Source organism: Anomalospiza imberbis, chromosome 9 (assembly GCF_031753505.1).
Source record: "Anomalospiza imberbis isolate Cuckoo-Finch-1a 21T00152 chromosome 9, ASM3175350v1, whole genome shotgun sequence".
Classification (NCBI taxonomy): domain Eukaryota; kingdom Metazoa; phylum Chordata; class Aves; order Passeriformes; family Viduidae; genus Anomalospiza; species Anomalospiza imberbis.
This window is the reverse complement of record NC_089689.1, coordinates 20,131,562-20,153,693: the sequence shown is the minus strand read 5'-3', so window position 1 is coordinate 20,153,693 and position 22,132 is coordinate 20,131,562. Positions and strand designations below refer to the sequence as shown.

At 39.5% G+C, this 22,132-nt stretch overlaps 1 protein-coding gene across 2 annotated transcripts in view; it reads left to right on the top strand.

The window, feature by feature from the left end:
* The window catches only part of ST6GALNAC3 (ST6 N-acetylgalactosaminide alpha-2,6-sialyltransferase 3), a 219,430-nt gene that overhangs the window by 152,088 nt on the left and 45,210 nt on the right, over window positions 1–22,132 (top strand). Inside the window, exon 4 of one of the 2 annotated variants that reach the window (XM_068200036.1) lies at window positions 14,398–14,487. The exons of the other annotated variant lie outside the window; for it this stretch is intronic. Coding sequence (XP_068056137.1) covers window positions 14,398–14,431 — 34 coding nt within the window. The 3' untranslated portion in view covers window positions 14,432–14,487. Of the gene's footprint in view, window positions 1–14,397; window positions 14,488–22,132 lie in introns of those variants that run through there. 2 annotated transcript variants of the gene reach the window in all.

Genomic DNA, 22,132 nt, shown 5'->3' with positions numbered 1-22,132 from the left:
TATCAGGAAAAGAAAATAATCTAAAGAGTATGTGCGAAGCAGTATTCCTCGAAAAGAAGATTTTTAGTTTCCTTTTTTTTCAAGAATTATTTCATATATTATCAATATTCTCTGTCCATGCATTTCAGCATTCTTTACACACCTTTCTAGCCCTTTAGGAAATGTGACTAGTGCTGGTCATGTGTAGCTTTTTCTTTTGTCAGGGGAGAATTGTGTCTTTGCCAGAGCTCAGTGGTTGTGGATTTTCACTTGCTCTGTTTGTGCTGCTCTGATTTTATATAAGTGATGACACTGTTGAAATATGTTTCGTGTTTGGAGAAGAAGCAAGCAGTGGTCCTTAACACCTTGGGACTAATTTCATGGTCTGAAATTGCCTTTACCTCCCCTTCCAAGAATGCACAGTGTTTGGGAAAGTTGGATTTCAGCTTCACTGTACAGAATGTGCTAGGGACTCTCAGCTGCAGTGACATCCCAGAACTGTCACACTCCTAGAGGTATTTTGAGTCTTGCTCATGGAATGCCTTTTGGATATGAAACTTCATTTAACTTTACAGACGGCATCCCCCGGGTATCCTCAAACTTTATGTACTGCTTAGATCTGTCCAATCATTTCCTGACAATTTGTACTGCTTTGCTTGGTCAGAAGGAAGGCAATGAATGGAGGAGTAGCTAAAGCCAGCTCAGTATTTATCAGGGGCAAATGTAGGATTTCAGGATTTCTGGATATGGTTTGGGATGGTACTTGGAAATGATACATTGAGGGAAGGTTTATTCTAGTTTCCCTTCCAAGCTCCTAGTTTTGGATCACTTGGTAGTTTTCCTTGGTTTTTGAAATAATCAACACTGGTGTCATATAAATTTGACCAGTTTCAGGGTAGCACAAGCAAGAGAAGTTCCACATGTTTTCCTTAAACTTCTTTGGTCTGCAATCCAGGCCTGAGACTGGCATGTAATATAAACATTTTCTTCATTATTACTTTCCATTTTTCCTTGAGGCTATCATACTGATTGCAAAACCACGGTCATCATTACGCTGAAACGGTGGCATTAATACATTGGTCTTTGTGGGTAGATTATAATATGAAGTTTCAAAATAATTGCCCACTAATATGAGAGGTGGATGTATAGTACTCTATTGCTCATAATGCAACCATTAAAATAACAATTATGTGATAATGAAAGGACTCGTTATGCTTTAGTTTATCTTTGCATAAAGTTAATGGCTAATGAAAACAGGAAAGATTATATCTAATTACATTTTACATTACTTTTGCTCTTCCGATAAAGAGAACATTTTGCACAGAATTGTAGATTGGCATGCCTCAGTACTAAAAGTCTGTGTCCACTCTCCATGTGCCTCAAATTACTATTTTAAGACCAATGGTTGCATGTTCTTTTTTATCAAATGGTACACATAGTCTTCACAAAGAACATTTTTGAAACTAAGTTATCAGAGGGAGTCAAATTTGCAACGTGACTATGTAGAACATAAATTTAAAAATAAATTTGGTTTCTTCAGGTTTGAAGTGTTAGAAAAATGAAGGCAGCTTGACACTGAGTCAGTCAGTAGAATACTGTTTCTCTTTGGGTGAATGAGAAATGTCAAACAGGTACATTACCTACCCTCTGTGGCAATTTTGATTCAGTATTGTCTACAACACTTAATCAAAGTATTGTCAGGCAGGTGAAAAAGTTTCTTTTCTATTGCATCCAGGGGTGGAACATGCAAGAAAAAATAGCAAAACAGGGCTTTGGCATGGACAGAGAAATCTCTCATTATGTATGTTAGGATACTAAGCTCTGAGTGAAGAATGTTTAGTTCAGGAATGCATAGATAGAGCTCCCAAATTATCTTAATGACAAGAAGACTAATTAGAATTAAGACTTTTTGGTGTTTTTATATACAGATCATACTACACTGATTTTTAAAGATGCAGCAAGATTGTCCTCCACTTTTCAATATTTTGCATATTTTTAAACATAATTATTTTTTTGGAATGTTACCTTTAAATGCCAAAGTCATGGAGGTGGGAGTTATAGAATCTAATCCATTTCACTCCAGAACAGAATTAAGAGATATTAATTAAGCAGTTACAAAGTATAATTGTATTGCTTTTACTATGTATTATATGAAATTACATCAATAGAAAATCTCTTTGGTATAATTGCATGATATTTAATTAATTTATGTTCCAGTGAGCTAAATGGTGGGCTGAGTTTGTGAGCCGCAGTGTGCATGGTTTTAGGGTGTTCAGAGTATTTTAGGGTTACTGTCTTAGGCTCTGTTTGGATGCCAGGACAGCTCAGTACATACTAAGGCACACCTTGTCTGTGAGTCTTGAGGCCTGGTCCCAAATAATTCCTGAAGCATTTCAACTTTCAAGCCTTCTCTTATACCTGTCTCAGACTCTTCCATTTGTATTAGCTAACTCAAATCACAAGCTGTAATGCTGTTGCTGTGTTTTGGTCACAAACTCTTTCTTCTCCATGCTTCTCTTACACTTTCTCTTTCTGATCACAGAATCACAGGATTGTTATTGTTGGGAGGCTGATTTGGAGATCATCCACTCCAACCCTCTTGCCAAGGCAGGGTCACCAGAGCAGGCTGCACAGCAACGCGCCGAGATGCGTTTGCAATGTCTCCAGTGATGGAGACTCCACGACTTCCCTGGGCAGCTCTTCCAGTGCTCTGCCACCCACAGTGTAAAGAACTCGTTCCTCGTGTTAACATGAAACTTCTTTTGTCCTAGTGTATGGCCATTGCTCCTTCCTTTGTCCTTTTGCTGGGCTCCACTGAAAAAGAGTTTCCCAGCTTTGCGATATTTGTGTTATTGATGAGATCCCCTCTCAGTGTGCTCTTGTCCAGACTAAACAGGCTCAGCTCCCACAGTCTCTCCTCACGTGAGAAATGCTCCAGACCCCTCATCATCTTTGTGGCCTCTGCTGGACCTCTCCAGAAGCTCCTTGTCTTTCTTATCCTGAGGAGCCCAGAACTGGAGACAATATTCCTGATGTGCCTCATCAGGGCTAAGAAGAGGGAAAGGATGATCACTCTCAACCTGCTGGCCACACTCTTCCCAATGGGATATTTGTTCCTCTATTACATGTTCCTTTCTTTTCTTGAAATATTTTTTCCTTTTCTGAATTTTTTATGGATGTTTTTGACATTTTTTCCTCTTTTATTTCTGCCTCATTGTTTGTAACTATATCATCCATATAGCTTTCTTCTTTCAGCTTTTTGTCCTTTTATTGTAAAACATATTGCATCGAACACACCTCCTGTTTTCAACACAATCTCTTTTAAAACAGCTCACAGACCTGCAAGGTATGTGATGAGGAGCAGCTTTTCCCTCTGTGCCCTTGTTCTTGCCCTCGCCATTGTGCTTCCTCATTCACTTGAATCCTGGTGCAGAGCACCTGAAAGTCTGCAGGTCCAGAACTGCAGGTCTCAACTCAGTACATCCAGTTCTTAAAACAAAACCAAAACATCACAGTGGGGCGTAGAAGCTGTGCGTGATTATTTATTGATGATTGTTGGTTACAGGAATTAAAACAGCAGGGAGCTCAGATTTTGATCAGAAACAAGTGATTTTTCTGTACACTTTTTATTGTAAAATGTGAACATAATATAAACCCATTGTGCTCCTGCTGTTAAATGCTAAGCCCTGGCCTGACCTGCTGTATGAACAGTGCATGTTCCCTGTCACACAGGTATGTAGCTCTGTATATGTAAGCATTGATTAAGGCTTGAAGCTGTTATAAGGCAATTTTTATATATGTGAATATAGGAGCTTTCACAGCTGCTCTCAGGAGTGCCAACCACCTCGCACAGTGTGATCTCCAAGTGAAAAGCAAAGGGATCTGGGGCTGGGCAGCCTTTCTGTGGGCTCCCAGCACAGGAGTGTTCACACAGAGACTCTGTTCATCGGCTGGCAATGAGCAGAGTGCATGTGCTTTGCTTTTTGTAAGTGTTTTTCTATTATAAATGTACAAGATAGCCAGCCTGGCAGTGGCTTTTAGGTCAATAGTTATAATTTATTAGCTTTTAGTTTTTGTAACATCACCAAGTGCTAAAGGGAATTGATGCTTAATACATTTCTAAATAAGTAAAACTAAAGTATAAATAAATTATGCCTGGTTTATTAGTCCAGGTGTTTTCAGCATTGCTCAAAGTGTTTTGATGACAGCCACCAGCACTAGCAGTGGAAAAAAACCTTGATTTCACAGTGATTATTATCATTATAATAAACCATAATTGAAAGATTACAAAATTGATTCTTTTAAAAATTAATGTCACATGAGTGAGCAGGCTCCATGACATTCAGATTTTTTTCAGTGTTACTTGGAAGGAAAGTGGCTTATTTTATTTCCTGGCGGTAAACTGCTGATTTTCAAACAATCACATTAGAGAAAACAGTCCCAGAGGGTTACAGGAGGCAACAGACCTGTGCCATTAGGCTTTACCCTTTCCTGATGGGTTCGGAGAAGAGCCAGAAACAAAAGAAAGTTACATTCATTATTGAGAGAGCCTTGGGAAAATCTGTTTGGCCAAGCAGTTTTGCATGAAACGAGTGAGGAAATATTTGACTGCAAAGAACATAAACTCATTCCATCAATATGCAATTTTCTGCATCCATTTGTCCAAGTGATTATTAAGAACAGTTTCTAAATTTGCAGTGCTTTACAGCTTCAAAGGGCTGTGAAAGCATCACCTAGTTAAATGGATGGAAGTGTTTTTTAATAAATAAAAAAAAAAGACCAAAGTCAGTTGTAAGACAGTTTAAAGTGCAAAGTGTTTAAAACAGCAGGAAACCTGAGGACCTGCAATAGCAATCATCTGCTCCAATCAGGAACATGGAAACCACAAATTTATCTTTGATGATTTCCTGTAAATATGCCCTTTGAGGACAGATTGCCCTGCCCAGTCTTGTGGAAAATGCTCAGAGTTACAGCTCTTCTCACTGCAACATATGGATCTCAGCAAGCTCTGCTTCTCCATTTCCGAAGTCATTCTTCAGAAGGAAAAGTCTGAGCAAAAATGGAGTGCTGCAAAAATGCTGGTTAGCATCCTTCAAGCCTGGTCAGCCTGACTGGAAAACATCTTTCTGAGTTGTTTTCTTGGCCATTTTCTTCAGCAAGGTCTGCCCAGTTTTCCAGACCTGTTATCCTAGTGGAAATGGTTTTATTGATGTTTTCATTTGCTTCAGGATGTCTCGTATTTCCCGACACTGCAGTATGAATGCTTTCCCCCCAGATATGTAGCAGTGTGTGCTGAGGGCTGGGGAAGGTACAGTTTGGGTGTCTCTGAGTGCCCCCAGGGACACTCCTCCAAAGGACCACACCTGCGGTGTGACAGCACAGTCAGGGTGGCTGTTCAGTGTGCTGGGGTGACTGTGCAGATGGGGAGTCAGGTCCTTCTTTCTTGCCATCTCTCTGTGCCACTTCACTCCTGATGTTATGCTTCTGGGTCTGAACACCTGGAATCTGGGCTGCAGCCAGCAATGTTGCATCCCACTAGCTTGGGATTTCCAGTCAGTGCCACATCTCATATTTATGACACAGACATCAAAGAATCCCAAGAAATTGAGGTTAGATGTGGCTTATTGTTTCCCCATATATATCCTGAAGAGAGAACATGCTATTCCATTTTAAAGCTGATGTTTATGCACCATTTCACATGGTCCAGATAGTTTGCAGTCTCTGAAGAAGTTTTCTGTGCTTGAATTTACAGTAGCAATATAATCTACCATATTTGGTATGTATGCTCTTACTTGATGACAACCTCCTACTGGCCCCATGTAATCTTTTATTAAATAGAGGGACAGTTCCCAAGCCCATCTTTCTTCCTGAGATTGAAGTCAGTGTTAGGTTTCATTAATATTATTTAGCATTTCATAGTGCATATCATACACAGACCTTAAAGCACCGCAGGACGTTAAATCAGCTTTAATTTTCCCATTTTCCTGATTGTAAAACTCATGCAGGGAGTCATTTGTCAAGTTGCACAGAGGTATCATCCTGCAAGTCTGTGGCAGAGCTATGGAAGTACCTTTCAGTCAGGGTTCCCAGTTGTCTCTGATGCGCTACCCTGACATTCAGAAGGCACGAGTGTTTATTCTTACCTGTGCAAGGTCATGCTCTACTGGGAGGAAGTCCTGGGTGACCAAGTGATGACCAAGTGCATTTTTATAGGCAGAAAGAAAAAACAGGGATTTTTTTAAAAGAATTAATTAGAAATTCTGTTTCCTAAAAATTTGTATGACTAGACCCAGCTCTTGTGTCTTGGCTTCTGTGCAAAGATAGGTTTGTATTGCTCAGCAGAGCCTTGTTTAAAGATAACAATTTTCAGGAGGGAGGGGTGATCATTAGATTTGGGAAGGAATATTACAAGACATGTTGGAGCACTCCATATTCAAGCAGTTGCTTTCCTGCCACTTCCCCACAGTTAACATTGCCCATCAAAGAAAATTGCTAAATAGCTCTGCTACATCATTCTTAATTTGCATTAGAAATGGCTCTAAGCAATAACAGGATTACAGCCAAAAAGTGTCAGCACTTTATCATTCATTTATTTGATTTAATATATAGAGGTACCTATTTGAAGCAGCATTTACTTTTCTTGAGCTCATCATAAAACCCACTCTGAATGGAAGTGTTTAAGGTAATGACGACTCCGATTAATTCTCTTAGAACAGCATGACTAGAATCAGATACACTACTTCTCTTTTCATTAGACATTTCTGAGCTGCTGTGAGTGATCTTATAGCATGAGAGGAAAGAAATTAGCTGTATAAATCCCCATGTAAATAATCCACAACACGCTGCAATTCTTCTTACCCAGCCTGGTGTACTGTAAGCTCAGAAGCCTTTGTGGTGGTGTCCAGGTGGCAGAAATAGAACCTGATGCAAACTTTTTGTTTAAAAAAAGGCAGAAAAGCCATACTTGCTGTGTGCTGCAGATTTCTCTTCACCTGCACTGTGAATTGAGCAGTGTTACAGCTTTCTCAGCCAGCCATTACCACCTTATTCCCCTCTTCTCACTGCCACCCAATCCCTGTAAATCCAAGCCTGGCCTCAACAGCAGATCTGTAATCTGTTTTTCAACATGCACATCCCCCACCAAAGTCAGGAGGTCAGACGTTGTGTTGCACTTTTGTTCACAGAAAGGATTGATACATGGGATGCTGCCTCAGGAACTCTCTTCTAAGCCAGAAAGATGTTTCAATTCATTCTAGGAAATTTGAGAGCTGGCAGCTAAGTTTTGCCAGTGTTTTATTCCTGTTTACATTTCTTGATCATCAGCAACTACTATTTTTTATCAATGGACATGGGACAAGTATAGGGAAAAATATTTTCCAAAGCACCTCCCTGACCAAATAGCCTGTATTACATCTGAAAATGAAACAGTTCCCTGAGTAATTTAGGTGTCTTGATTTTTTCCCATCCAATTCTCATTTCCTTCTGAAAGCGGAACTGGAAACACTACTCTAGGATGTTTATATTAGTTGAAGAAGCAGAGGTTTTCTGGTAACATTTGTCTAAATTTCTTGTGCTGTTTTTCCTGAACAGGATTATGAAGTTCTGCATGGTTGCTGGTGTTGCAGGTGTCTTAGCATTATTATTTGGTAGTAGTAGTAACTAAAAGAAAGAAGTGGGTAGGAAGGCAACATGATAGAGAATCTCAGTGAAAAATTTTCTGAGAAAATACTGTTTAAAGTCAGAGTTACAAAGTGCATGCTTTTCTACTGAGGCCCGAACCTATTGGTTTCAAATTAAACGTTCACACTAAAGTTATATTTGCTGTGCCTAATCTGCAGTAATTGATTCTTCTAATTCCTAGAGGAGCTCTCTCCACTTAAAGTATAATTGAACTCCAAGTTACCCTAAAATGTTAGTTTAAGAAGTTGTACAAACCAAGCACTGTGCAGTACCGAGTTAGCTGCAGGTGCATGTAGAAACTTTAGACCCTTTTCACTTCTTTGTTTCATGCCCTTTGAATGCTAAACAGTTGGATCAGCAGCCTTTCCCACCCTGCATTTCACACATACTTTCATTTTTTACATATCTCTTCCTGGCAGCAGAAGAGGAGAATTCAAAATGGTATGGTGTGTTTTCATTCAGACTGGCTTATGGACTGGGTTTTCTTTTCTGCTTTCTCATCTGATTCTAAAAAAAAATCACCTGTAATCACATGTAATATCAAGACTAATAGAACAGCTTGATCTTCATTATTGTTTGAATACATTTTCAGGAGAAAGTTGGAATTCTGCTGAACCTTATCTATCAAAGGAAAATGTATTTATAAGCCACTGTGTGGAAGATTATATGGAGGTAAGTTGTATCTTATCATGTGATCTGAACCCTTACGGATTATAGAAGTACTGGCTTTCCAGAATGAGTTTTTAACATTTTTAGTGGCGATACATTTAGTCATCAGTTCTACAAAAGTCTGGCTGCAACTAACAAACTGTGTGGATCTGTATTTGTAATGACTGTTTTGATAGTTTCACATATCAGTTCAATGAAACCTCTTCCACACAGGGGAGGCATTTGGGCAGGAATATCTTATGACATCCTTGCCATTCCCATTACCATCACTACACACTTAGAGTTATATATGTTTTAAAAATTGATTGAGTGTGTATTTACAACAAAGGTCATAAAACATGTTTTTTTAATGGTGAGAAACTCCCAATGAAGCATTCTGTGATCTGTAGCATTGATTTGGGTTCTTTGATTTTAATGCTACAGAATACAGTCATAAAACTTTTAGACCCTTAATGTCATAGTGTGCAGCTTCCTGACACAGAATGCTAATGTAAAAGGCAGTAGCTACTGCAGGTAAGAGCTGATGAAAACCAAAGGCTTGCATTAAACATAGCTAACTAAATGAATTTGAATCCTTAGCACATTAAATATAAAATCTGGAGAAGTTTATTGAAGTGACATAAGTCTGAGATGAAAAATCTCTAATGCAGGTAGACTTTCAGTGTGTCACTTTGGAAGTGTGGAGGATACACGTTTGGTTTAGAGAGTTTGCTCATCTCCCTTCAGGCAGTTTTCAGTAAGCATCTCTAAAAAGTATTTTTCTGAAAGAGTCATCTAAAGATGGGTGAAACAAATTTTCCACCCCTTCTCAGTTGACTAAAGGTGGTCTAGAAGAGTCATCTAGACATTTAGCTCATGGTTAGCAAAGGAAGGTGAGGTAAATAGAGGTTAAGTATCTTGTTATGTGTTGTATCATCTAACAGGTATTTGCTGTTGTACTCAGTTGAAAGTTTTGGAAAAGGCATGACAGAGGCAATTTGTTCTTATCACAGCAGAAAGTTTAAATGCTTTGTCATACTCTTTTCAGTCTGGTTGTCTTCCTGGTTCTTAAGAATTTCTTGTTTCTAGCAGCATAAAATTAGGTCTGAAATTTAATTCCACCCTGGGTCAGAGGTAAAAGGTAACAGGGAAAAATGAGTGAGAGAGGTACCAAAAAAAGAAGTTTTGCCAGATAGCAAGTATTGGAATAGCTGTGAAGTATTTTTCCATAGATTCAATTATAGTGAACAATATTGGGAAGCTTTTAATTGTTATACAGAAGTCCTACAACCATCCAAGGTGTATTAGAGTTCACTTGGATATAGAAAAGTCTTGACATTTCTCACTGCATTGAGATTATTGTCCAAAGTTACCTGGAATCCTTCCAGGGCAAAAATTGAGTTTAGAAAAGGCTGAAATTGCTTTGTTCTGGTTCTGTATGACTAAACCCAGATAGAACAGTCAAGACAACAGAATTGTGGACTTAAGTGTGTGAGTGCAGTTGGCAGTTTAGTTGGCTGCCTTTTCTTACGGATTTCATTCCTCCCATTGGCCCATTAACACTTGGTCTTCTAAGTTCTTAGAATATTGTTTGGACACAGACTATTTTTCACTAAATTTTCATTTTCTTTTTTAAGACAAGGGGGAAAAGCTAATTATTTGTGGGAATGCCTTCTCTTTGTTACAAGTGTCTGCACTGATGTGTTTGTTTAGGAACACACATTGTAAGCCTTTAGCACGACGGTAGGTTGGTAATTTGGCAATATTGGTGAGGACAGAGCTTACTTTCTACGTGGCACTCTCTCCTGGCATTGTAAACTTACCCTCTAGGACATGCAGAGCTGCACCTGGGTCAGACATGCCCATGGGCTGTTGTGTGACTCTGCTGTACACTTAACCTGTTTCTCCTTGAGATGAGGGATAAAGGGCAGAGCAGTGAACCCAGTGGAGGAAATGATAGAAGAGAAACTCTTTTTGAAAGGAGTAAGATACCTTAAGCTGATGCTGGACTGTGTTTACAGTGCCTGTTCAGACCTGTGTCTCTGTGACTAACCCTTTTTTGGCGTTTGCTGTCCTGCAGTAAATTACCTTTCCCATCGGTCGTGAGCAGGTTTTAGTTCTGGATGTTCCAAATGTTCCAAATGTTTCCTGCTGCTGTTAACAAGAGTGCTCCCACTGGCCAGGCTGGGGCCTCAGGAAAGGCACTAAATCCTTGTGATGTCGCTGCCTTGGGCCCCACATGGCCCATGCCCTCACCCTGCAGAGCCAGTGCTGGGGTGTAGCAGCCAAAGGGGGGCAGCTGCCCCACACTGGTGGGGGTACTTGGATCTCCATCACCTTCCCATGCCTTGCAGAGCGTCAGGAGCTGCCACAGCGGTAGGATACCTCAATGGAGAGGATCCAGCTCTGGCAGGCTGTTCTTCATTGTTCCAGCTGTTCACAGCTGCTCTGTGGCTGATTGAAAAGGCATTTACTCCCCTCATGTGAATAACCTTGAGGGATCAGAAAGTCAATTGTGCAAAGCACCTACAGTCAGTGCCAGATGTGTGTCTGGGAGCCACTGCAAAGGCGACTGACATTTAGAAGAGCTTCTTGGTGGTGGTTTAGGCAGGTGGCTACAGCAACTCAGGAGAATTTATTGCTGGTGAGGGGGTGCAGAGGTTACTTAGCACACAACTATTGGTATTTAAAAGCCCTCTTTGCACCTCCTTTTCAGAGGAACACTGAGTATACATCCCCTGTAGTTTTCAGTCTGTTAGTTCATCTGTGAATGAAGCAAATGTTACATTAATTGTAGTTCATTAGTTCCATCTGGTGCCAGGGTGGGGAATGGAGACCCTTTCTTACCTTACAAAACATTATATACCTTTCCTGCCAAGCTGCTCTAGTGTATAATAGATCCTCAGGCTAACTAAATGTAAAGATTTGGAATTGTTTCTCCACTGGTCTTCCCACAGATACACACTTGGCTCTCTAGATCTGGCTGCTGTCTAAAGAAATTAAGACCAACAGTATTTTAGTTCAAGCAGTAGTATGCCATATGCAAGGCCAGAGATGCTCTGTGTGATAGCCACAAAATTTGGTACCTGTCTGCTTTTTTTTGTTCCATTTAATCGATAAAAATACAATTTCACTCTAGTTCAAAGGAAATTGAATTTTCACATAGCAGGGGAAAACAAATACCCTCCAGCATTGCTATCAGTGAATTGGGACACCAGCTGTCTTTTAAATGGGTCCAGCATATTGTCTCTGCATTTCCAAGTCATTCTTTTATGCTTCTATTTATTGTAGGCAATTATGCTTTGACCCAAAGACATAATCCTAGTGGAATTAAAAATCATGTGACCTCTTTTTATAAAAAAGCTGAGTCTGATTTTATGAAAAAGAATCGTGGAGAATGAATCTAGTGGGAAATTAGACAGTAGTATTTGATGACTGTAAATGTATTTATTTATAACAGCTAATCTTGGTGGAAATGAAGAAATAAGAAATAATTAACTTTACTATTTATAAAATAGTCTCTTTTATCCACTGTGTAATGCGGTCACCTCCAGGATGAAATGCAATGTTTGCTAAAGAGCATATAGACATTTAAGAAAGAAAGAAAAGAGCAAATGTGTGTTTGACACAGTGGGGAAAATGTGGCATGGAAGGAAAACATTTGCACAAAAATGTTGCCCCTTTTAGTTGAAGACATATTTTTAGCTGGTTCTTGGAATTATTCAAACTGGAACTTGGTCATAAAAGTAAAATGTTTCTGGCCTTGCAAAAGGCTCTCTGACATTTTTAATAGCTTCAATACAGAAGAAGCACTTACTTTACAGTAAAAAAGAACACTTACTCTCAGAAAGATAAAGGGCTTCATTTTCCTTTCACAAAGACCAGTTTAACTGATGATGTCACTGGACTTACTGCAGACTTAGAACAGTGCAGGTGTGGGAGAAATCAGGATGATCACTCCAGCAGCACTGGGACAGAGGTGAGAGTGCTGGTCACTGAACTGACAGCTCTTTTCATAAGCCCAGAGAATGAAGGAGTAACAAAGAGGCTCCCTGGCTGTTGATGAATTCCTGACCGTGAGCAGTGTATCCTGGAGCTCCAGTTAAACCTTGATATGCCGAGAGAGAGTGAATGTTACAGTAAAGAGCACTTTTCCAAACAAAATAGAAAGATCTGCGGGATTGCTATACTATTACGAATGTCAGCACACAATTAGGGGTCAGTTTATATATGCAAAATGCTTTACTGAGCTTGAGTGAAATTTACAGCTTTTAACAGGAGACCTATTGAAATATACCACACCATCTGTGATACATGTACTCAAAAATTCTACTGCTCACCTTAGATCACTAAACGTAAATGCAATTTATGCTATTTTACATATAACTATTGCCCTCAAATCAATGCACATTCAGCCAGTAATATCTAACTTACATGCGGACTGAAAGTCAGAGGGAGACTCAGTGTTGATAAATTGAAAAAAGGCAGCACAGTGATTTTAGTGTCTTAGTATTGTTGATTAAATGTGTGAAGCTAACTAAGAAAATGATCTGCAAGGAGAGATGTTGTCATAGTGGTCACGTTGTGTCATTGATTTGTATTAAATGCTAGGGAGGAGAGAGAGAGACAACTTTGAAGATTTGCTTTTCATTATGGTATGAACTGATGTTCAGTTACTAAAATGAAATATGTTTGTGTAAGAGTTATGACTGTCAAAAACCACTTGGAATTTCATTTTGTGCAGAGAAATTAAAATTTTGAGCGATTATGTGAAAGACTTCTGAGGCAAGAATATAAAACCATGTTTCCCTTGTTACTGGACTTTTTAGATTAGGTGAAATTCTTACTGTTTGTTTTATCTCATCTCAAATGCTTTTTAGTGACTTGCTGAATTAATATAGTATTAAATTCAAGAAATTATGGTGATGGAACAGTATACTTCAGTATCTAACTGCATACAAAGATATTCAAAGTTATAGGTCATGCAGTTAATGCAAGTTAACCATCTGGGTGTATACATACAAGAAATATTTATTCTAGTTTCTAAAAACAGTGTAATTGAGTAGATTAGGCAGATACACCATTAATTACATGCTTCAGTACAGTCTGATCTGATACCAGGAACGGAACATTCAAAATTCAGAATCTCTTGACATTTTTCATTCATTTCCATAACAATCAACCACTCAAACCACTCAGTTTCGAAGGAAATAATGATACTGAAAATGCACTGAGTTTTACAGTATGCTTTCAACATCCTGGGTTCAATTAAAATGGAAGAATATATTCTGAAATTACAAGATTTGTCCTTTGAACAAGAATCTGCAGATGAATGTGTATGATTCCCATTGGCATACATTTCCCAGATCAGATTACCTAAACCTTGAAAAGCAGAACAATTTTGAGGGATCTCAAAGATACTACTGTTAGATTTCACAGTGTTTTACAGCACTTGAATATTGCAAAGTGCTTGCTGGAGTTCTGGGCCTGTTATTATAACTGCACTCTAGAAATAGAGAATGTGGCCCTGTCACTTTATCCTCTTAGAAATGTTAGAACAATCAGATAATAGAATTCACTGCAAGATCCTAATGGACTTTGTAACCATGGATGTGAATGACTCACCAGTGGAGAGCTGTCAGACAGTGATGCACCACAGAAAAAACATAAGTAAACTTCTGTGCATTTAGGGCTTTTAAGATGGTTTTGCTCTGTTTGCAGCTATCGTCTGTTTTAAAGGAAACAATAGGCCAACAAAATTGCTCACTTGATGACAGAATCAAATTTTTTTTTTCATATTTATAATCAGATGCTGAGTTAAAAGCACAAAATGAGTGCAGTCCTTTGAATGGATGCCCTCTGAAATAAAGGCACTTGTATTTTCTTTTCAGAAGGGGTTTCTAGACATGTGGTAACAAGCCTGGCATTTTTTCACTGGCATGTGAGGCCGCAGCTTCAGTCAGCTGCCTTGCCTGCAAGTCCCAAAGTGTTGGGAGGCTGGTTTACTTGCCTTTTGAACTTTGTCTCTCTGGTGGCAGTCAGTACTGTTGGGAAAAACACCAGGTGCTGTGAGAAAGTCTCTGTTTGCAGATGGTGCCTGTGCTCCTCCTCACATCTGCATTGACACATGCTGGGAGCTTCTCCTCTGAGTCCCTGTGTAGATTCTGGGCCAGGAACAGAAGGTGTCACCAAGGGTCTTGATGCCACCATTCACATTCAAGGCTGGAGCTGAGGTGATAAGAAGGATAAAACAGGAATTCTATTAAGTTTTATTCTTTTTATTGGGCTTCTTGAGTTTGCTTTCCAACTGCTCTTTGAAATCATGATGGGCTAGGAAATTCCTTTGGTTGCAGCAAAAGCAGCACATGCCGTCAAGTCAATGGATTCCAAAAAGTGGGGCTCAAAGCATGGTAGATAAGCTAAAATTTACAATAAAACTGTGAAATCTCACAGCCCCAGGGTCTCGTCATTAAAACAAAAATATGTTAGGATGAAGTTTTCCTGTATTTATGTGAAATACTGTAGAGGATAAGACACCCTGGGAAATGGTTTTGCTACATTTTTAACACAACAGCCCAGATTTGATTAACTTTCCTTTTTTTCCCTGTAGAGTCATTTGAGTTAAGGTTACTGCTGGCTTTTTCCCTGGACTCTCAGCAGAGGCAATGAGTGAGGCAGGCACAGTCCTGTTGAGAGATCCTTGAACTGTGCCAAAGGTTCAGCTCCCCATGCTCTTCAGGCATGACTATGCAAATAAATGTGCACCAAGCTGACATCCCTTTCATTTGAACTGCAGCCCCTTGTAGGATTTGCTTTATTGGCTTGCAGCCACTGTCGTGTCCTGTAAGGCTGAGGAAGGTGTGACAAAGACAATTCAGCAAAGGGGAGCACTTCAATCTGAGCAGTGCAAACTTCCTCAGAGAAAAATGGACTTCAAGTAGCTCCTCCACATGGTGCCCTCTCCACTCTGCCACACCAGTATCTAGTGATAATGCATTATAGAAGAGGCTGATAAATTTGTTCCAGCACTAAGCCATCCATACATTTCACCATTTCCCTTTATCAGCTTGGCTCTGTTTAATAGCTGTGTACTCAGATGACACTTTAAGTGATACTGGACCATTACTTTTGGATTATGGTCCAGGGATCTGATGAAAGAGAAGCTAAGTGTTAAACCTAAGGAAGGGTAAATGCATACATGTATGCAGTGAAAAATACATTACTGCATTGCATCCTGAAGACAAAGATGACAATAAACAAACATGAAATAGACCATATTATTTTTCACAGACTTTCCCAAGCAAAATATAGAAGCCTGTGTAAGAGGCTTTTAAAAAACCTACTATTTTCTGGAAATTTTCAAATGCTCTCTCTGGTCCTGTACTGCTGAGATACTGCATTGGTGGTGTTACTCTGGCATTACTAGGACACCTTGGGGTAATTTTCCTTTCACACCTGCCTTCCAGGATGATTTGGTCCTTTCTGATAACACTGGAGACCAGCTGAAACTGAAAACCAACCTCTTATACTTTGAAAGACTACACCTCAACATCTCCCATTGTCATTATGACACTTAACTTGAATTTCAGCTAAGGCAACCTACTGCAATTTTTATGTGTCTGTTTATAGCAAGATACCTCAAAAAGGTTGCCTGAAGTCAGCATCTTAAGTCTTCATATAGAAATGTAAAATATACCCCAGTTTTTCAAAGTATACATGCAGCAGTTCCTATATTTTAAAATCATGGTATTTTTTCCCTTTTAGTGTCACTCAAAAATAAGACAAAAATTAGAACAATAATTATACAGCAGAGTGCATTGATTGCCAGTGCCTAATGCTGGGTACTAGCAGAAATACACTTTTAAATATCTAAGCAATTAATTTGGAGATAGCATTTATTGATTGTGTAAAAAGTTCCTACAAGTCAATCTAAAATGTGTCATCCCAAGATGTATTGTTATAAATACAATAGTGAGCTTTGCACTGGATGTGCAGTGAATGTAATGGGTTTTGAGTGACCTCAATTGCATTATTTATGCATCAAGTCACCTTAGATTTTGCAAAGGTGTTTTCCCTGGAGGATGGAAACCATAGCAAATAAAAGCCTGGTAAACATGGCCCTTGCTAAGGTGGCACAACAGGGAGGTCACTGGAGGTTTTGTCCTTGTGTAGTTCTTTCATCTCCAGCTACAGGTTATCGGGGCCCCTCTCCCCACACAGGTTGGCACAGCCCTACCCCAGCTGCCTCCTCTCTGGGGTAATCTTCACTTTCAAGCCTGTCAGACCTGGTTTAGAAAAGGGTGGCTGCAACCGTGGCACAAAGAGATGATGTGCAAATCCCAGTTAAAGCCTCGAGGCTTAGATTGGTGCTGCTGGAGAGCTGCCACTCTGTGCATTCAGTGCACCAAAAACTTGAGATTTCCTGTTACCCCTTCCAAGGTGAGGACTGTTCTGCAGCTGGTGTTGCCACAGTAGAATTGTGATGCTTGAGTTCATCAGGAAAGCCAGGTTTAGATTCCATCCCTTTCCTCCTTTCCCTCCAAAAGTATTCCTGCCTCTGAATGAATTTGACTGTGAATGTTTATTTCCATTACTGATGTTATAGATCATTGCATTCCTATACTGAAGAGTCTCCAGTTTGGGGAATGCCTGTTTAGTGCAGCCCAACTCGTTAGACCCTTGATGCACAGCTGAGAGCGAAGTATCAGCATTAAATCTCCATAATGAAGGTATATTTTGGCACATTAGCACACATATGGTGAGGATTTTTTTAACCTACTTTACTGTATGTAACTTTGCAGCTTAATTAATCAATTAGGATTAGTGCATTTGTAATCAAGTCCAAGAGTGATTGATGCATGCCATATTAATTGCAACATTCACATGAAGCATGTCATATACACAGTCATTTTACAGCTGGATTTCACATTGGGTTGCTCATAAGCACTTAATGGCAGGAATATTTTAGACTTGCAATCAGGGAAATTGTATTGCACAATATGCTTTATATGTTGTACACCCTGCTTAGATAATAACTCCTCCATCACTGATGTATCCTCTTGCTCCTCCCTCCTGGTTCGATCATTGGCAAAGTAGTCCATTTTCAAAGGCTTTTCTTTGCTGTGGAACAAGAGGTATAATTAAATTGTATCCCAGTAGTGAAGGTTTCTAATGATGATGAGCCAAAACTAATTGTATTGATTTGTTTATTACTGGCTTAGGAAGCTCATCAAACAAATGGACTGAAACTATTTCCATATTCTTATCTGTTTGGTAAATGAGAAACAAATAACACTTCCATATGTCTGTTGTGTGGTGTCACGGCATTAATACTAATTCTGAAGACAGACTCAAGCCCAGGAAGGGAGGTTATCCCTGGTGCAATTTTCTACAGCTAAGAAAGGCCACATTTTTTTCCACATTTGTGTTCTGGGATGAGCAAAATCAGGACATTTTCTTTCTTTTTCAATATGGATGCTCTAACTGCCAGAACTGGCGAGTAACAGGCTATGCCCAGAAAGTAGAAAGACTGGGGCAAAAGAAAGGAAATTGGTTTTATGTTCATATCTCCCTTTGTTCTGCACATTTGTTCCTTGGCTTCTGTGTTAAACAAAGGTGGATGAATAACGTGAACTAAAAAAGTCTATGAATATTTATTTTAATTTAAAAATTAATTTACTTCACACTCTCACATTAACTCTGCAAACAGTCAAGCAATCACATCTAGTATAAACATTTGCAGAAAGTAAATTTTGCTATTTCATATAAGAGTTTTTGTAGAAGAAAAGTTTTGATTTTGAATGTGCAAAAATGTGTTACTGCTCACCCAGACAATAGTGTGGGCCAGAGAGAAGTTTCTCTGTCCTCTGTGAAAAAATCACTGTTGTTGCATAATGACTTAAAAATGATGGGCTTTATATTATTAAATATTTATGATCAAGTCTTAGAGCAACAAACTGTCCAAGTTCATTTAAACAGATGCTGATCTAAAACCATTGAAGCCACCAATAGTCATTCATTGGCTTGAGTGTGTTTTGGATCAGTCTCCTCATGGATGCAGTTGAGAACAACCAGAGCTAGGAAAAAGACTAAGTTAATGGTATAAATTGTTATTTTAATTGACTTTGGGGAACTGATTCTATTCAGGCTGTGAGAATGTGGATTCCTCCACAATGAAATGTTGACTTGGGCTGCATTTTGCTCTTACAATAATACAGGTAGAGTGGTCACCCTAATCAGTTTAGAGCCTGAATCTGCTTTCCTGTGGAAGCAAAAGCAAGTGTTTTATTCTTCGAAGCTGCATAACACTAGATAAAATTGCTATTTATACATGTGGAACCATCCCATTCCTGTTCTGAAGTACAGCTTCCTCTTGTGCTCAGCTGTGTGTTTTCAATTACAAATGTTTGCCACATCTCACATCTCTTATATGCTGTAGTAGATGACACATTGTGGCAACTTTTGTTCAGCTAGCAGGTTTTGGTCCAAAGAGGATTCAGTGAAGTTGGAGGGTGAATTACCCTTACATCCCTTGAGAGGCTGGTCCTGTCAGCTTGGCAGAGCATTGCTCCAACTGCTGCACTGCATATTATGTGCAGACTGCGGATAAGTTAATAACACTAGAAGCAGAGCTAAAGGTAGAGGGAATTATACACCACAGTTATTAAACTTTGACCTTTATGATGCTTTAAAATCATAAAACACTTTAAAATAGGTACAGGATAGCACTTAGGTTGGGCAAACTGCCTCTCAGTTCTAATGCACAGCATTTATTTCAGCACCTCTCTTCATATTCCAGTTTCCATACGTAGCAGTTACAGACTGGTAGTGCTTCCTTTCTTCTAGTTATGTTTTCTGTGAAGATCTGCTGTTAGAGGCAGGATCTGGTGTGCTGGGATGTGAAGCATCACATCCTGCCTGTTCTGCCTCTCATGGCACAGCTGTGGTGCTTTACAGGCTTCAGCATTAACCTCTGGCCCTGGAGCTGCTGAAAGGGGACCCAGCTGAGGCACCTGCTTTTTTGTCAGCCACAGTGCTGTGGAATAAGCATAAACAGAACTGAGGAGATTCAAAATACTGCTTAGGAACTTTCATTAGGACACCTTGGCATTCTTGCTTTCCTTGTATTCATTGAAGAGAAAACCTCTTTCCACTGCTATTGGAGTTCTTTTCAGAGTCATATCTGAGAGAGGGGATTGGACATAGAGGGTTACTTAGGAGCTCTGAGTTGCCTTGTGAAGCTGACTCTCTTCAGTGGCTGTAGAAAACCTGGGGAAAAGTGTCTCAATTAAATTGTGTGAATATCCTCTCTCCCCATGCTGTGCCTTGTGCTATAATTATAAAGCAGCTTTTATTCCCTGTTTGTTGCACTGATAGGCAAGGGAAGAAACACAGGTTATCAGGAAGCACAAAAAAATTCAGACTAGATCCATGACTTAAGCTTACCTCCTAACAAATAGCTCAAAGGTAAATATTTTTCAGTTAGGATTTAGATTTGGCTCATTTTAAAGATTCAAGACCCTTTGAAAAATGTGAATGTTTCCTGGTTCAGGTCTCATAATTTGCTATCTTTTCTCATCTATGCAGGGCTTACTGGCCCTGGGTGCCAGAGTTCACTACCACCCTTAAAAGTTTACATTTACAGAGGTAAAAAAGGTGATTTTTTGTGGCAACAAACACAGTACTTTTTTTCCTTAAGCTGTCTGAAAACCTGCTCATACATTTGTGTGCAAACCATTATTTTGTTTAATATATACAAAACTTGTAGAAGTTTTTGCATTTAAGATGGAAGGTGAATGAGATGTCTTAAGAGCACTAATGAGCCAGTCCTGAAGGAGCAATTTCCATATGTCATGTCATTTGACTGAAGTTTGAGTTCAAGAAAAACAATCTCTCAGCCCCTTACTATTCTGACATTTGCATGTGCCCTCCAGTTTCTAAGTTTTGCTCCAAAAGTCAGCTCTGTGGCTAACTCCACACTTTAACAATACAAGCTCTGACAATTCCATTTTTTCTTTCACCTTGCAATAGTAAAATATGAATGATACAAAAAATATAAAAATATAAATGATGAGATTGGTCCCATAGGTATAAAGAACATGCATGGAGCACCAGAGTTCTAAAGCCATAGGGGAAGCACTCAGCACCAGGACAGGAGCAGCCAGCACTTGCAAGGTCAGATTTTCTGCACTCATTTGAAAAGATCCAGTGGCATTTCATTGCAGAGCTATTAGAAGAGCATAAAGCAAAAACTTCAAACCCTTGAATAACACATTTTTATTTTCTTCTTTCACTGTTTTTATGCCTTTTCATTGTTTTCATGTTGCACAGTTGTGAGCATTGGAGTGCAAAGCATTCTCAGAAATACATGTGGCTATTCACTGTGCCCACTGTACCTCAGAACAGAAGAAAGGTACTGGCAATGTCTCCTTATAATATAGAAGAGCAAAAGAAAGAGAAGTTTGTCACCTGTCAAGGCCGTGTGGTGGTAATGACCCTCTCTGTGGCTCACTGGAGAGCAGCAGATATTCCAGGGAGAAGCCATCGTGTAGAGCAGACATCCCCATGGCTAAGATATCAGCTTCTGTTGGTGCTTATTCCACACACATTCTGGGAAGAAAAACCTTGGGGATGGGTTTTACTATCAGCAAAGGCTGACAGGGCTCCCATTAGGTAAGGGACGCTTTTACCTCCTGTGCACTAAGAGCAAAGTAAACAATCTCCTGAATGCATTTGAAAATATTTTCTTTTGATGCTGGGATGTTTGTAAATATGCAAACAAGAGAGATGAAAGAGGACCAGAAGTGTCAAGGGATTTTATTTATGAAGCTATTGACAAATACCTTTTGCTCTGTTTACTCACCTCTTCCCTTAAGGAGAAAGCAGATAATGCCAAGGATTTTTATGAAACCAGCTGGAATTCTATCATAGCACCAAAGCCCAGCTTTTTTTTTTCTTTTTTTTTTTAATTTCACTGAGATTGATATGGTGGGCATGGGATAATGAAGGAGACATGAAAAAAACAAGAGAGAGAAAAAAACCTTGAAGGGGTCCTGAAGGCCAATTAGAGATGGCAGACAGTGTTTTCAGATTTAGATAGGTCTGAAAATTAAAGCACTTCAAGTTCATGGAAACCTGTGAAATGAAGGAATCTAAAGCCATTATTTTTCCATTCTTTCTGTCATAAAAATGAATCTTTGACTGGGCATATTATAGCTACTGTCAGTGGGAACAATTCAAATTCCTGTACCCTGCAGATAAAGAACCCCAAATTGCCTCTTCCTAAATATATCCTCGTGGACAGCTCAAAAGCTGGATGGCCTTTGTGAGGCTCTCAGGTGCAGTTTGCACAGTCACAGCTGCTGTACCAAGACCAGCAATGTTTCAGCATGCTTGAGTGCACATTCCTAGGGGGAACACAGCGAGTCTTGGTGCAGACAGTGGTGAGGTGCTTGAGGACAAGTCTGGTTTGGAGGTGACCTGTGCTTTGCAAACCCAGGAGGATTTGCTTGCTTTCAGAGCTCTCTGCAAAACTGAAACCTCACTTGCCTAGTGAATCAGCCAGTGATAATTCTTTCCCCATGTAGCTTGCAATTACTTTTTCTGAGAAAGAGAGGACACTCATACTTTACTTTCCTGTTGCAGAGGAGAAATCTTGGCCTCAAATCTCAGCCACCTGGCTCTTTTCCTCTTTATTTTCTTGTCCAGCCTTCTCCCGATGACTATCCAGCTTCGCTGTTGTAGGTGGAATAATTCAGGTGGAATGAACTGTGAGTTGAAACAAGTGGACAGTGTTCCACCACTTGTCCACTTAAGTTATTTGCAG